General features: G+C 43.7%; 1 protein-coding gene across 2 annotated transcripts in view; it reads right to left on the reverse strand.

The window, feature by feature from the left end:
* CAPSL (calcyphosine like) overlaps nucleotides 1–16,467 on the reverse strand; it is a 153,473-nt gene that overhangs the window by 42,247 nt on the left and 94,759 nt on the right. For both annotated transcript variants that reach the window (XM_069627126.1, XM_069627125.1), the window contains exon 4: nucleotides 6,652–6,861. In XM_069627126.1, coding sequence (XP_069483227.1) covers nucleotides 6,652–6,861 — 210 coding nt within the window. The remainder of the gene's footprint in view (nucleotides 1–6,651; nucleotides 6,862–16,467) is intronic.

Here is a 16,467-nt window from a genome sequence, read left to right on the forward strand (position 1 = left end):
TTCCCTTTGTCCCCCTCCCTTGCCTCGTTGCGCCTTGAAACCCTTGTGTATAGGCGCATTATAAATGCAATATCATATCATAATGAGTGTCCTCTAATTCGAAAGGTGGCAAAGTGGAAAATGTTTCTATTTACAGAAAATAGAGAAAAGTGTTTTCTTTCTATTGTAAAGTGATTAACAAATGCCAAAAGTCTTATTGAACTGATGAACTCACCTGTCAAACATCTCAGCAAAATCTTCTTCCATAGGTCAGCACTAGACACAGACACTCCCTCCTTGGCAGTGGCCCTTTCCCTGGCATCTGGTGGTAATTGTACTTGTGGCAGTAAATATATGTTGTCCTCTCTGAGGCGGGTGCCCCTCTGAGTTGGCGGTCTAGCATGCGCCTGCATATTGCTCCACCCCCATGCTAATCGTATGCCAGAAGAAAAATGAGAAGTGTCCAACCTAACAAGGCCATGCAAGTGCTGGGCGGAATGTCTCTGGCAGCAGAGACACAGTGAAACCAGCATCAAATTCTCACTGCCACATATACACACACGCAGCCGCTTGCCCGTTGAACTAGTGACCTGCGCCTACTAGCCCGGCTGCCTCCCACACCACACTCCTGAGCTAGCCACCCTGCTATGGAAGTGTTGCCAGCTATTACAGCAACTCAGCTGTGCCAAAGCCACATAGGCTGACTGGAGCAGCAGGTTGACTAGAGCAGTGTTTTTGGATGACCAGAACCAGTGCCCTGTGCTGATACCTTCCAGCTCATTATTTATCATGAAATCTGATAACTAGCCGATTAGCACCAGTAGGAATCACAGTGTTGGTGCTTGTTCAAGGAAGACTGGACTGACAGTTAAAAAAATAAGGTTGCCAAAACAGCACTTAGTAATTGAACGCTGACCAAAACAACAGTGCCAGTGCACACAAATAAATACTGGTGCTTAGCCCTAGCAAACAGCTCTACAAATGATGCACTGAGGAAGGGAGGTCAAAAATACAAGATTGAAATTTAATGGGAGTATGGTAGCACTGTGGACAGGCAGTCTATGAAGGATGCCTCGGTGTGGCTGGCAGCATTTATAGTAGAGTGCTAGCGTTTGAATGTTCTATTCAGGGCTGAGCACCTTTTGGGCATGGATAAATGTTTTACAGATTTCCTCTCTCATTCAGAATGGTCATGGTTCCATGAATTGGTTGAACATGCATACAGGGAGCAAGCAAGGTTGACCACATACCTGTGGGGGATAAGCGTTTGTAGGCAATGTGGTTCATCAAGTGGTGGTGTTTGGCTGTTTCTACCATGAAGGTAATGTGGGCAAGATTGGAAACAATTTAATGAGAGGAGGGGCCAAAAGGAGGCCCATAGGAAGGGGGCTGCAAAAGAAGTAGAGAAATGATGCCGCAAGTTTCTGTGGATATATTGGAAGTCAGGAAGGAGCTACCGAAACGTCGGATTGCCATCACTGTTGGATAGCCAGCAAGACTGAAAATCTGTCACAAGGGGAATAATGCTGTCTTCACAGGACCTGGAGCGGCCAGACTTTTTTTGAAGGGTGTGTACACTGGGCAGACTAAGGTGACTTTACCAAGGTGTTTGCCTGGATAGTCGCTGCCCATGATCACTTGCCTGGTAATCTGCACTATTGAATTATGTGTTCAGTTCCAGGGGGCAGCAGATCTTGCAATCGACTTAGAAAGGCCTTCACTTGGAGTTTACACTCGTATTTGCGTTGTTTCTCCTGTCATCACCACTCTGCACCACCTATGCCCCTTTTCTGGGATAAATGACACAGATGCACTTCAGAGGATTTCAAAATATATATATTGAAAGAATGTCAATTGAACTTTTATGGCAGAGTGTGGTGATGGTGGAGAATGTTAGATCCTTTTATTGGGTTGTGGCTGTTTGATGGAGGTGGCTTGATATATTTACTGACATATTCACTGCCTTCTTCGTTATAGGCATAGTATGAAGAAAGAAAAGCTGTGCTTTATGCTTTTCCTCTGCACCAAGGTGAAGAGGGAGGGCATTCCCCTTCTGCTGTAGGGAAGGATCAGCCTGAAAAACTAACAGGGTAGCTTGTCAGTATCACAGTGACATGCTTAGTTCTGAGATGCTGCACAAAAGGACAGTTCATCTATGAGGTATCTGGGAGCAAGCTAGGGTTTTGCTGATTACATCTTTGGAAAGTCTGTTTTGAATTTAAAATTAATGTAAATATATGCAGGACAAATAAGAACGTGGGCAATGAAAGAAAAAATAACTAAATTTGAAATGTTGTTTTTCAATAAATAACTTTGTCCTCATGTATTTTGTTTAAAAACTGATGTTTTTGTCAACATAAGACCTCAATCACGCACGTCTTTCCTTGCTTACCAGGGTCCTTCTTCATTACTCTGCGCAGATTAGTTTCATTTTTTGCAATAATTGAAGAAAAAAACCCACTTAACTCAAAAGAATTATTCGCACCTTCCACCACCCTTGTCATTAGTTCTCGACCATAAAGCATGTAGCTAAAGGTTTTGAATATGTTGCAAAGCACTTTCCAAAATATGTTTGTTTTTAGATTGTAAAGTCAGATTATTTCAGAGAATGATTTTATGTCAAAATACCACGTCTTCCATTTTTAGAATGTGTTATTTTTGTCTCATTATCTTCAGTGTTGTTCAATTTTGTCGAGTTATTTTTACCGTGTACTGACTCCAACCGCATCTCTTCGGGTCAGCCTGCCCAACCAAGCCAAATCATTCTATAACCTTCAGAGGGCAACACTCCTTGATCTGACATCATTTCCTTTCCGCCGTACCTTGCACTTCATGTGCTGCGTACTGTAGTTATGACCCACATTACCCGGCACGCCCCACCTCCATCTGCATGATTTTCCCGCATCTCGGTCTTACCTGTTAAGGCCAAATTAGGCACTTGGCACACCATGCTGCTCGTTTCTGCTTTTTTGCAGGGAAGCGCAGTTTCAAATATTTCTGGTGTTGACCCTAATTTTCGTCAAGTACTCCGATACTACAGAGGAGTGAATCATGTTCAAAGACTTTCAGGGGCACATTACTTTATGAGCATTCAACAAATTCAGGGCCCACAATATAGTTCAGATCATAATGCAAACCTCTATTCTATGTCTGGGGCGTGGACAGAAACTGACAATACCACAGACAAACTAAGATTAATTGTGCCTTGATTAATTGTAGGTCATTTCAGAATATATGAACATGAATGGATTATAAATTAGATATACTTTTCATCAGCGAAACATGGCTGACAGAGAACTTGCAAGCACTATTTCATCTTTGGATACCAGAAGAGTTTCCATCAAGTGGATGAACAGAGCAATACACAGAGGAGGCGGTATTGCTATAATGTGTAAGGCTTCTTTATCTATCATTAACTTCAAAGACCTTTCTCGGGATGAGTCTTCACAGGTCAGTGTTTTTTCATTCGAATTGTCGTCTAGAGATTCTTTAAAAAATGTTTTATGCTATCGACCACCTGGACCCTTCCTTGAAGGTCTGGAAGATTGTTTTATCTTCATCCGTCCTGGACATTAACAAACTCCTGATCTTAGGAGATTTCAATATCCATAATGAGATTTCATCATTATTAGCTTCCAGGAAATTATCAACATCAAGTCCACTCCGCCTTGACAGCAACTGACTTCCCCTCACATTTAGCTGGGCATTACCGTGGCCAGATTTTCAGCAGGCATTTATTGAGTCCCTCACTTCAATTCCGGTAAACTGGAGTGATCATTATACGCAACAGTTTGTCGCAGTTGACATGACTAGGATCCCACAGCGAATTGTCCTTCTAAGCAACAGAAATAGGCTGCCAAAGTAAAAAAAACCTCTTCAAGTTTGGTAGCTAATATACCCCCTTTGGATAATAATGTTGAATGTGGCTCTTTCTGGTCCCAGTCCTGTAACCGTTTGTTGCCAATAGTCAATCAGTATGCCCCCATGCAGCAGATGAAATGTAAAAAGACTTGAAAATTGTAGTATTCATTACATATTTTTGACCCAAAAAAAAGAAGCCAGAGGAGCTCAGAAAAACTAGCAGTGTCATTGCAACAACATTTGCCTGGAGATAGCCCACAAAGCACAGTTAGCCTATAAGAAAATGATTATTTACTCCAAAGCCTCTTACATTCAGGAGAACATTTTGGCAGCAAGCAATAAACAGGAACGATTTAGGACCATTAAGAAATTCATTCAACTCTCCTCTTTGTCCCCCTCCCTTATCCCCTCAGAAATGTTCTCAGGACTTTAATGTCTTTTTTTTGTTTCCAAGATAAAGGACATCCAATCAAACTTTGCTCAGGGTAAAACCTTAGCCCAGGTAGTAGTCAACCAACAGTCACAAAGTACATGTTCCTTTCTGTCCAATACGAGTTCACGCCCACTCGCAAGTTGAATGGATGAAAACCTCTTGGTTTGTTCTCCCTTCCTGTTGCATCTCTACTATCTCAGCCATCGTAGCATGGAATTTAGCACCTCAATTGGCTTCAATGTCCCCCTTGTTATTAATCTATCATTTTCTCAAGGTATAGTACCAATTTCATTTAAGAAGGTTTCCATCACTCCACTCTTAAAAAAACTTTACTTGGATCCTTCTAGCTTGAATGTCTTTATGTCTGGATAGCGAAGATTCGAGAAAATTGCTACTCTGCAATTACAGGATTACACAGAAAAAAATCTGGCTTTCGCTCTAAGCATAGCACTGAGTCTGCCCTTCTTGCTGTTTGGGATGACATTTTGTCCAAGGCAGACAATGGTCAGATGTCCTTAATAATGATGTGAGACCTCAGCGTGGCCTTTCACACCACGAATCATGACATGTTACTGCCTTGGCTCCTCAGTCTGACGGGCATAACCAATTTCTCCGTTTATTGGTTTAAGTGTTTTCTCTCTGATCGAGATCAAATGGTCAACATTAGCGCTTAAACGTCAGAACCATTAAGTTAGGTTGTGGTGTTCTTCGGGGTTCACCTTTGTCACCTTTACTGGGCAATGGGTATATGAAACATTTGATGAGAATCGTAGCTGATCATTCCATGGTTGCCTAGTATGGTTCTTCTCCTTTTATCTGCAATCTGCGCCCAGACACAGGGCCTCCTGTCCGGTTCCCATTCGTATTAGCATGTGCCAAAGACACAAATATAAACGCAAACTATTTTTCTCTTTCGTAAGACCATCCACTGAGGAGTGCAGTGTAGACAGGCATCTTCAAAGGCCACTGCCATAATTTCACAGCAATTATTGGACATGCTCATGCATTGCAGTGGCAGGCCCCAAAGGTGCATCAATGAAAATGCACACTCTGCAAGAATGTGGGTTGGAGATCTGACCCAAATGTGGCAAAAGCTCAACCAATGCATGCATATGCATAATAGGACGTGCAGGTGACAGGTCCCTTCCACCCACAGCCATTTCCTCTTTTTGCAACTCCCTTTTCTTAATTATGGATGATGCATGCAGGGTCCTGTGGTGTGAATGGCTGTGACCCACTATGAATTGGGACCATTGTGCAGCCTAATCTTATTTTCACATCTTCTGTAACCAAGAAGCGGGAATTCATGCATTTCATTTTCTGGACCTAAAATCCAATTAGCGCAAGATACAATATCTTTCTGAGACTATAGGATTTTTGTAATTTAAAAAAAGGAAATCTCTCCTTCTGGCAACATATCAACAAAAAAAACAAAAGGCCTGGTATCAACTATCAGTCCACTGGAAGATGGAACCGTTCCTCCCTCGTGAGGATTTCAGAACCCCAGGCCAGGCCCTGGTAATCTCACAGGATGTCACAACCTCCTTAGTGGGGTCCTGGCAACACCTGCCCGTCCCCCTTAGGGTGCTCAACATGTCACAGCACACCTCATAATGGGAACTAAGAAATGTGACCAAACCCGCCTCAAATGGAATTACACTGGCTACCCATTCCAAAAAGGATGCTCTTCAAAACTGCCTGCATCACATATAAGGCAACTACTACCAGAACTCCGGCCTACCTAGTCATAAAAACTTGCATACTCATGGCTCGTGGGATTGGGGTGGGTGCTCCTCAAGGAACTAGATCAGTGCAAGTCACCAGACTAAAATATCGTGCAAAGAGGACACAGAGAACCAGGCATTCTCTTGCTACATCCGATACTACTGGAACACCACCGCCAATCGAGACTTTTCCAATGCTCCTTGAGTTCAGGAAGGCACTCAAGACCCTGCTGCTCTTCAGGGAGTATCTAGGGGTCCCTTAGGACTGGATATTTCTAGGTATATACCATCCCTATAGTATGGGAAATCTAAGCTACTGTAACCTCCCCTTCCACTGACCTCTCTTAACACTAAACTATGAATACAGCACGTAGTTGCTACCTAGCTAGGATTGTGCTATATAAACCCAAATACAAATCTAAAACACAAATATAAGAGGATTATTTAGCATGTAAAACTATGGTTGATTGCCAATGGAAGCACATAGGATGGCCACTTCATTAGAGCCCACTGCCAATTGCAAACATACATGCTTATTTTCAATGTGATCTTTTTTATTATTACCTTATTACTGTTGATATTCACTGTTTGTTTCTGTGAAAATATCTAAATCACTGTTTCTCTACTAATCTAGTCTCCAGTCTGCAAACTCACCTTTCCATCTTTGTCATAAGGTGAATCAAAGTTATCTAGAAACACCCGAAAAACCTGGTCTTCCGTCCACTCTCCATTCTGATACTTTGGATGATGCTTAGCATTGTATACTCCTCTGAGATCTTCCACAGTGACAATACCATCACCAGTCCTGTCCAACTTCCTAAATGCTTGGGCAATAATCTCCTTTCTGGCATTAGACATTGGTGGCTGTAAAGTAAAATAATGCACCATTATTATTATTGTTGTATTTCTATTACGAATATAAACAGATAACATAGATATAAGAAACATATTTTCATAAATCGAGACATATATAGACACAAATTTCAAAATGTGCTATATAATTGACAGTAAGAAAGTAACATCACAAATGTAGACTTGTCAAATGTCTTAACCTCTTGTTCACAAGCTAAGTTATATTGAGCCCTAAGATTGATTCTGCAAAAAAGATCTTAGTACAGGTGTTTTGTACCCCACCTGTTTAAGTGGTAACATGCTCTGGTGCTACAGCAGTGAAAAAGCCTTGTATAAGGCAGGAGGATTGAGAGGTCGACTTCATCATCACTTCTGCACATATCCAATGACCAAAAGGAGACCGAAAAGAGAAAGCACCACTGGCTGTTCAGAGCCTGGGTTGTGACTCCTTCATTCATTAATTAATCCTTACATTCCTCTCTCCGCTCTCTGCCTGCTTTCCTCGCAGCATATTCCCCATGCCTCTAAGCTGGTCTTCGTGAACTCCGGAAATACTTTCACCATGCAAAAAGCAAAGCTTTGTCAATGCTTTTGTCGCATATAGAGACTGTCACAGTTGACCCTCCCGGACATGCACATTTTGAATTTGTGGTGTTATACTGAACAATCTTCCAAACAGCTAATTAAAAAGAATCTAAAAACAACCAGGATTTCATTAAAAAAATAAAAATACTCTTATATAAATAATAAAGAGTTAAAAAACAAAGGATGTTAAAAAATAAAACACCTTCATGATTTTCGAATATTTTGAATTACTAAACACATACAATTGTGCAAATGGTTACAATCCTTGATTGCAAAGCAATAAATATCACTTTCCTATTATCATGAGACAGGTAACAGTACACTTCATATAGAGAAAATCAGGCTATGCAACCACTTTAGTTCCATTGAAGTGCAGTAGCAAGCAAAACTGAAGATTTATGATTTTTGTTTATTTTTTTATTACACATTTGGTTTATTTCAAACATTTTATCATATCAAAGTTCATCCCACAGGAACTTGTTTTGCAGTCCATGCTTTAAAAAGAAGGAAGCTTTCTTCTCTATCATCATTCAACCGAGCTTCGTATCATGTCTCTCTTCAGTGGGTTTCCGGATTCGTCCATACTCGCAAACAACTTCGCAAGTGCAAATATCGCCGTGAAGTGGTCCCCGCGGGGGAGAAGATGCCAAAAATCCTCTGCCTTATCTGAGTGTCTTTCTGCAATCAGAGAGCCAAAGTAAGATATTCTCTTCTCCGTAAGGCCTGTACAAAAGAGGGTAAGCTGCTTCAACGTCTCCGTTGTCCCCTCCTTGTCACACAACCTGCAATCTTCAGAACTTCTGTGCTGGTTGTAAATAATCAGGATCTGGCAAGTGGCGTATAGGTTAATCCTAAACCGCATGTATTGAGTCCTGTACAAACTACTTGGCGATTTAGATAGGTATTTTGGAAGTGAGACCCACGTCTTGTGATCTCCTCTCATAGCAGTCTCTAAACTGTACCGGTTGTTCTCGTCCATGGTCTTCAACCAGTCGTCCTGACACATTTACCATTTTACCTTTGCCTGGTTGTTAACTAGGTCTTTCATTTTAACATCCAGGGGGGTAAAGCAAGTTTTGACAACAATTTCGCCATTCCATCAAGAGGGTGTTTTTGTTCACCTTCAGCGCTCTTTCTAATATTTGGTAAGGTTTAGGTATATCAACCAACCAGCATTTTCGAAATAGCATGAGTGGCTGTGGGTTGTAAGGAGATCAGACCCAATTCAAACCATAGGAGTGAAGTCAGTATTAAGTTGGGGAGCCTTAGGATTTTCCATCAAAAAACCACCCTCAAGAGACAGCCATAATTGCCAAGGGTTGAGAGGAAAGCCTTTGGCGCCGTAAATTAAAACGGGCGTGGCCTTAGCTTGAAAAAAGGTCAGGATTGGCTTCAAAAAAATTTCCCGAATGTTCTTGGTATCCTTCTCCCTTGGGTGGTTAAGATACTTAGCTTCGCGTGCAAGGCAACCTGGCGCGGAAAGTCAATCTTGCTGTTATTGACGAGCAACCCCAGATAAGTAACTTGTTCTGCGAGTTTTAGGTAAATTTTCCTCATGAACCACTTGTGTATACGACTCAGGCCACACCTGCGGTCTCCCAATACCATTATAGGGGTCTTTGCAGAGTTCATGGCAAGCCCATTTGTTGTCAGGTATTCGTCCAAGGCGTCCATACTCCTCTGTAATCCAATAGCTGTTAGTCAAGAAGAACCACGTCGTCTGCGAAGAGCAGGTTCATCTATTTCAAGTCTTGGTGGAAACAGTCTTGCTTTAAAACAGGCCTCTTATAGGTCTGTAAGAAATAGACTAAACAATGTCAAGGTTAATGGGCAGCCTTGCATAAAGCCCCCAAAGGTGTCGATGGGCCGGGACAGTAGCCCATGGGCGCTAAGGTGAATCTTGATGCTGGTGCACTCATAAAGAGACTTTATGGCATCAAGCAGATCTTTCGGGCATTGCCATGCCTCCATTTTCGTCCATAAACACTGACAATCAAAACACTGTTAAAGGCCTTCTTGATGTCTATAAACGCCACATAAAGTTTTATTTTCTCGATTAACACTTTCGCTTTCAGAATGTTGATCAAAAAAAGGTTCAACCCCTTTTACAAATCCAGTCTGCTTAGGTTCTACTCTTTTGACCTCCTTCATCCAGCTTTGGAGTTGTTTTAGGAGGAAGGCAGCAAATAACTTGCCCAAAGAATCAAGGAGTGCTATTGGGCGATAGTTCGAAGGGTCAGCTCTACATCCTTGCTTGCCGATCAGAACTATTATCGATGAGCGCCATGAATCCGGTATCATACCCGACTTTATGATTTGGCTAAATAACTTGAATATGAAAGGAATCCAGTTCTCTGGGGCTTCCTTTATTATGGAATTGGTAATCCTGTCTGGCCCTTGGGCTCTTGACTGGTTTGCCTTTTTAATTAAATGTTCTATGTCCAAGGGGTCAAGCCGGAACAAACAACCCAGACTCGGTTTTCAGGTGATACTTTAGAGGGACTCTCTTCTGGTCTGAACAATTGTTGGTAAAAATAGGTCCAGGCTTCTCCTGCAACGGCGTGGAAAAGAGGCTCGTCACTACATCCCCTTCGCCCATTAAGCAATCGCCAGACCAATCTTGTGTCTTTATTGGTAAGGGCCCAGAGCATCTGTTCCGCATCCTGTTGTAGCGTCTCAGCTTTATATGAAGTCAGACAGTTTTTTAATCTTTGCTTTCTCCTTTTCACTTGAGTTAACTGCTGGGACCCTTGGTTTCTTATAATTGTTTTTATGTCCTTGTGTGGCCTGTCGCCAATGTCAGAGCGACTCTGGGCGGCCGTTCATTCATGAAGGAGCGGGATGTAGTTTACTCCATCTTCTTGCATTAGCATACCAATTTCGTGCTCGGGCATATGTAGGCGATTGGTTCCTTGAGGTGTATCTAGGACCACACTGATGGTTTCCTGTCGAGGAATGAGTCCACCCTTCCATGTACATTTCAATAGCGAGCAATCGCTAGTTGTTTTTCAAATTATTCCAAGGAAACAATATCTTAGATTAGTAGACTAAAAGCAAATACATAGTCTAATATGCTGGATCGGGGTCCGTTAGACCATGTAATTCTAGTCAGCAAATCACCAACTGTTTGACTATTGACAATGTGGAGGTCATTGTCTGACATCAGGTTCCACCATTCACACGCTCTTAGATCTCCAGGCATCCAAGAGTCCCACTGGAATGGGCATAGGCCCGTTGTTTTGTCAATACATCCACAATTCAGGTCTCCTCCCACAGTGGTAAAATGTGGTTTAAATTGGTCCGTCCAATGGTCGATAGAGCTTGCCACTAGGTCTAGAAATTGGGTGGTGGTAAGAGCAGCCGGATTCCAATATATATGGATCACTAGACCTCTGGAGATCTCTTTTTCAGACGTTTCATTCAGGCAATTGATTTGTATGAAGGGGTTTGGGCTTATGAAAGATACTATAGTTAGCCCCAACCCGTAATGAGACCCGCTGCAGTGCAACCTTTTTCACCCCTGTAAGCTGAAGTAAATAAGGTAGTGCAGCCAAGTGAGGAAAGGGGACTTTCGAAGTCAGGTTTCTTGCACACACAGTATAGCCAAGCTTCCAGATTGTATGTCGCCATCGTGGGTAAGATGTGCTGATCCTCTCGAGTTCCTTTCGTGTTCCAAAATGCTATCTTTCGCAAAGATCTTTGTGGCTATTCGTAGCTCAGCTTCTCCCTTCGGCCAACCGTCGCCAAAGCACTTTCTGTCTTGTGTGTTTTGGTGGGAATCTTGTTGTGCGTAATTAAGCGCTCAATGGAGCCCGGGTTCTTGAATGTAATTTTTAGCTGGCCATCGGACCATCTAGCTGGTTGTATTACTGACCCCCAAAGGGGGTCTTTCGTGGAAAGGTGAGTGATTGCTCGATGGTTCTCAGATTTAGCCGTCCAACCCGGCTCACGGCAAGCCTCTCCCAACAAATGAAAGAGCGAACGAGACCGACTCCTAGAACCTCCTGCAAGGTGAAATGAAGAAACCGTAGACAGGTGTTTACGACAGTCAAACCCCATAAGGAGTAGTACGTGAGCCATCTCCAGCAATGAGGTTTTGACACCTTGAGAGCATAGATGCAGGATCACACTGTCTGTTATATGTTCTTTTGGAAAATCAACTACCAAAATGTCTTCCCTAACAACATATCTTAGAAAAGGGACATTGTGCAAGAAGAGCAAAACGTTTGAACGTTTCAGAATCAGGCCATCTCTAGTCGGCTACAGAGGTTCTCGTACTACTTTGTTGGATGGAAAGCCTGCACGCCCTGATTACAATGACCCCGTGGGCCGTCCCGGAGATAGGGGACAGCACCACTCTTGGAGAGTGAGCGAGAACGCCTTCTTGTTTTTTGTCTGTCAATGCACATGTTCGTAATTGGACTCTTGTGCCCACGTCAGCCGGCAGATCATGGTTTGTTATGATGTTTTTCCATCTTTCTGCAAGTGTCTGAAAAGGAATCGAGGGCCTAGTTGACCTGTGATGGATGATTAGATTGTTAAAGAGTCTGTTCTGGTTCTTGTTTCTCAACATGTAAGGCCCCTTCAATTGGCCGATAGTGCATAAGGTATTTAAGTTGGATAAGGTAACCCGCGGGCCAGACGAAAGCAGAAAGACGATTCTTCTTCCACTGAGTCCTCGTCCTTGTAGGTGTAAGTGGAACAATTACCCAAGCTTCAAGCATGTTGTCCAACAGAATCATGGACTTTGGTCTCTCGGATTGCAGAAGCTTGGAAGGAATGTTTGTAGGCTTCCGCTCTAAAGTGGTGGCACACGGCACCAACATTCTCTTTTCCCCTTGGAGGACGGGGGCAGGGCAGAAAAAGACTGAGTAGTCACAACCACCATCTTGGATAAGTTGGTTTTAGCCGTTGTTCAAAGCTTGGGTTTCTTTTCCTGCACGCGTGTCTCTGTCTTTTGCCCTATTCAGTTTTCTTTTTTTTCCTTTGACCGAAAATAGAGAAAGCGGTGGGCGCCGTAGGTTTGAAAAAGCTGGTCGAGGAAATGGGTAGCGTCGAAGGTGGCTGAGTTGTAGCACATGCTGGGTCATTGGAAGTGAGATTGATCACCTTCCCAACTTCCAGGACACTCACTAGAGCCTTTGGCAGGATAGGGACTATTCCCCACCCTAGGGTCAGACAATGTAGGCCTGTCAGAGACCAAACCCTTTGGTGGTGGATTGTCAGTATATCTAGGTTGTATGTTCAAGGAATCTTCAGTTCCCTTCCCAGGTTGGTTGGCTTCTGACGTAAAGGTTTGGCCAACCTTCTTGTTTTGAACCGCTGGTATTAAGTGGAGAAGGTCTAGGACTGAATTCAATAGATATTTGTTGTCAGCTCTTTTGAGTTCTAAGACTCCCTGGATCTCTCTTTGGATCCTATTTGAGCAGAGGATTTCTTGATCCACTCTAGATTGTAGTAAAGTGATGAAGGATTCAATATATATGATTCTAGAGTGCATCAAGGTGAGTAGGGTCATTTGATCTCTGCTTGCCTCATTCATGGTTTAATAAAATTTCACAAATGGAGACAGAGGTTGCTAGGGAGGCCATCGTGTTGCAGTGGAGATTGAGAAACAACGAGTTCCCTCCTTGTTTTGGGCTGTTCACTGAACTCTGTGAAAATACTGGGTCCACTGAGGGGGATGCAGGGGCAAAACCCTCCGGTTAGGAAGGGGTGAGTGGATAAACCCTTGGTCCATTGAGAAAGAGATTAGTCTTTGGTGGTCCTTCTGGTGTGTATGTCCATCATCATGTGCAATGTACAGTTCCTCCAGTGTCTCATCCGACAGGATGGAAGATCTTGGGGCCATCCATTTTTTGCCCGAGGGGGTGGTTGATAAGTCCACAGATGAGGTACTTGGGGTACAGTCCACAAAAGTGGAAAGGGAGACTTTAACCGAGCCAGTGTTGGTAAGGCTCAACTGAAGTTGTCAAATATGAGGATTGATCATAGAGTTCTCGGAGGCTTCCGAATAGACGTAGTTGGCTCCCACATTGCTTTTTGAAGGTTGCCCCGAATTTGACATGGGAAAACAGTTGGCCTTCTTGCTTGAGCATCTGGGTGAGGCCACAAAAGTGGAGATGGTGGTAGACGTAGGATCGCAGACTTTCTATCTCACAGATAGGACCCTGGTTACATTGAGCCTGGCGTTCCATGACTCAAGAACCGGAGGAACAGTGACGCAAGGACTCACAGGGAGGACTTCTTTGCTCTGTAGAATCTCTGCATCTGTCAAGTCAAAGGGGGGACGAGTGACATGGTGGGCGCCGGTCCAGCACCCTCTCGCACTTCAAGTGCTCGCTTTGGCCAGATTCAAAAGAGGAGTCTGCTATCTTGAGGGAGCTTTTCCCCCTTCATGACTACTGATAGCCCTGTGCATTCTATACCCCCGTTGCATCCTGCAACCAAGTGCAATTGCCTTTCAGGGGGCGCCGCAGTCCCAGCCCCCTGTTCACACCGAACTCACTTTTAGGCACCAGAGGAGGCTGCAGTTTGAGGGGTCTATGGGGTTTGGCAGATAAAGTCCTACCAACGCTCACCTGCGATTTCGTTTGCAATCTAGTCCTCGGCATCGGGAAGAATCCTAGTGGCGACTCCCTCAGGCTTCTCGTATCACTCTCCCATGCTTCTGCCTCCCAAGCAACACAATCAACACTCCAGTTCACTCTGCATCGCTCCACAACTGGACTGGGTATATCTAAGTGAATGCTGGTATTGCAGGCAGGCATAGAGGTAGAAAACAGACCTCCAACACGATCAACACTCCAGCTTACTCAGCGTTGCTCAGCGACTGGACTGGGTTTATGGAGGTGAATGCTGATATGGTAGGCAGGGATAGGGGTAGAAAACAGACCTCCAACATGATCAACACCCCAGCTCTCTCTGCGTCGATCTGCAACTGGACTGGGTTGGTATAGGTGAATGCTGGTATTGCAGGCAGGGAAAGAGCTAGAAAACGGACCTCCAACACGATCAACACTCCAGCTCACTCCCCATCGCTCTGCGACTGGACTGGGTTTATGTAGGTGAATGCTGGTATTGCAGGCAGGGATAGAGGTGGAAAGCAGACCTCCAACACGATCAACACTCCAGCTTACTCTGCATTGCTCAGCGACTGGGCTGGGTTTATGGAGGTGAATGCTGATATGGTAGGCAGGGATAGGGGTAGAAAACAGACCTCCAACATGATCAACAACCCAGGTCTCTCTGCGTTGATCTGCGACTGGACTGGGTTTATGTAGGTGAATGCTGGTATTGCAGGAAGGGAAAGAGCTAGAAAACAGACCTCCAACATGATCAACACTCCAGCTCACTCCCCGTTGCTCTGCGACTGGACTGGGTTTATGTAGGTGAATGCTGGTATGCAGGCAGGGATAGAGGTAGAAAGCAGACCTCCAACACGATCAACACTCCAGCTTACTCTGCGTCACTCAGCGACTGGACTGGGTTTATGTAGGAGAATGTTGGTATCGAAGGCAGGGATAGAGGTAGAAAACAGACCTCCAACACGATCAACACTCCAGCTCACTCCGACGATTTATGAACTGCAAATAAGAAGTGCCTTGCCATGCATTATCTGCCTAGAACTGGGCAACTAAAGAGGAATTCTAGTTAAGGCAGCTGAAATCTCTCCTCCAGCTCCCACGCGACCTCCAAGCCCTCTTCAGGCTTCTCAATCAAATAACTTGTTGATCGGATGGAACCCCCACAACCAATAAAATACGTTTTAGGGTTAAACCAAATGCTAAAACCTTCCCCAGCTAATACCTACCTGAATAGTGATAGGATATTTGGCTCAGGCGCTGACACTACCTAACTACCTCAGAGAGTACAACTCATCTTCCTTTCTGATTTCAGAGACTTGGTTCAGTTACGTTACCACTGCATGCAACACCGTCCACCTGTTTGTGTGACGCATTAACTACCCTGAATCAGTAAAGATTCCAAAATGATCGTAGACTGAATATTAGCAGAATACCACCAGCGTTCACACAAAGACACATATGTATCCAGGGTGTAACCAAAACTTATCAGGTAATATTAAAAGAAGAGGCACAACGTATAGTATGCATAAACCACCACAGCAGTCAACTCGACTCCTCTTACTGGCTGCTGACCTCTCTGAGCATTACCACACAATTTTTCAGGCTATCACAAGTCTGCCTTTCCACACAGGTTCAAGGCAATGCAAGCAAGGGGGGAATATCTAACTAATAAGGTTTTCAAAGTGCCTTAAAAACCGCTAGAAAAGTAAGCACAGCTTGTGACCCTCCTTATTAAGGTGAACCAGATGATCGCCATCTTCACCAATACGCTAATGTTACTTATATCTCTGGTTCCACTGCTAGCAGTTTAAAGAGGAAATCTGAACTGAAGAGTATCATGAAGGTCGAGTGAACTGGCTGCAAAGCCACCGACAAGTCACCAAGAAAGACGCACATGGATCTGGATGCAACAAGGAGTCCCTATACAGAAGAATTACTAACGCTATACGGTCCTAATGAGAAGTACTGTGTGTACTAGTTCGGAATGAAGTGAAAGGTGTAATAAAACCTCAATTTGCTGCATAAACCACTGCCCCAAATGACAACCCTCAAGGAATGAAGCCCACTTCTCACCTCCCTGACTAACCGCCTGAAAGCTAAACTTGTAATACTAACACATCAAATTGAATGCATATTTTCTTTTATGTTGCACCCTCTCCAGTGAACCTGCCTTTGCTATCTCTATGGTAACTGTATCAACTAAAAACCCTTTATAACGTTCAAACAATAGTGAAATCCTATCACTGTCAACAGGTTTTGGGGTAAACCGAAAGTCTCAGATAGACCATGAAAACAGTGTGGGCATCTTAAATATGAGCCTTGTACTGCAGTCTTGATGGTCTGAAGCAGCCAAAAACTGCTTGCAAGGAAACAGATGATAAGAGTGTTACTGCAAAACACAACTAGTGATGTTTTCAGGTACCACCCACTACATTGTAGGATTCAA

This window comes from Ambystoma mexicanum, chromosome 6p, assembly GCF_040938575.1.
Source record: "Ambystoma mexicanum isolate Mex_15411 chromosome 6p, UKY_AmexF1_1, whole genome shotgun sequence".
Taxonomy (NCBI): domain Eukaryota; kingdom Metazoa; phylum Chordata; class Amphibia; order Caudata; family Ambystomatidae; genus Ambystoma; species Ambystoma mexicanum.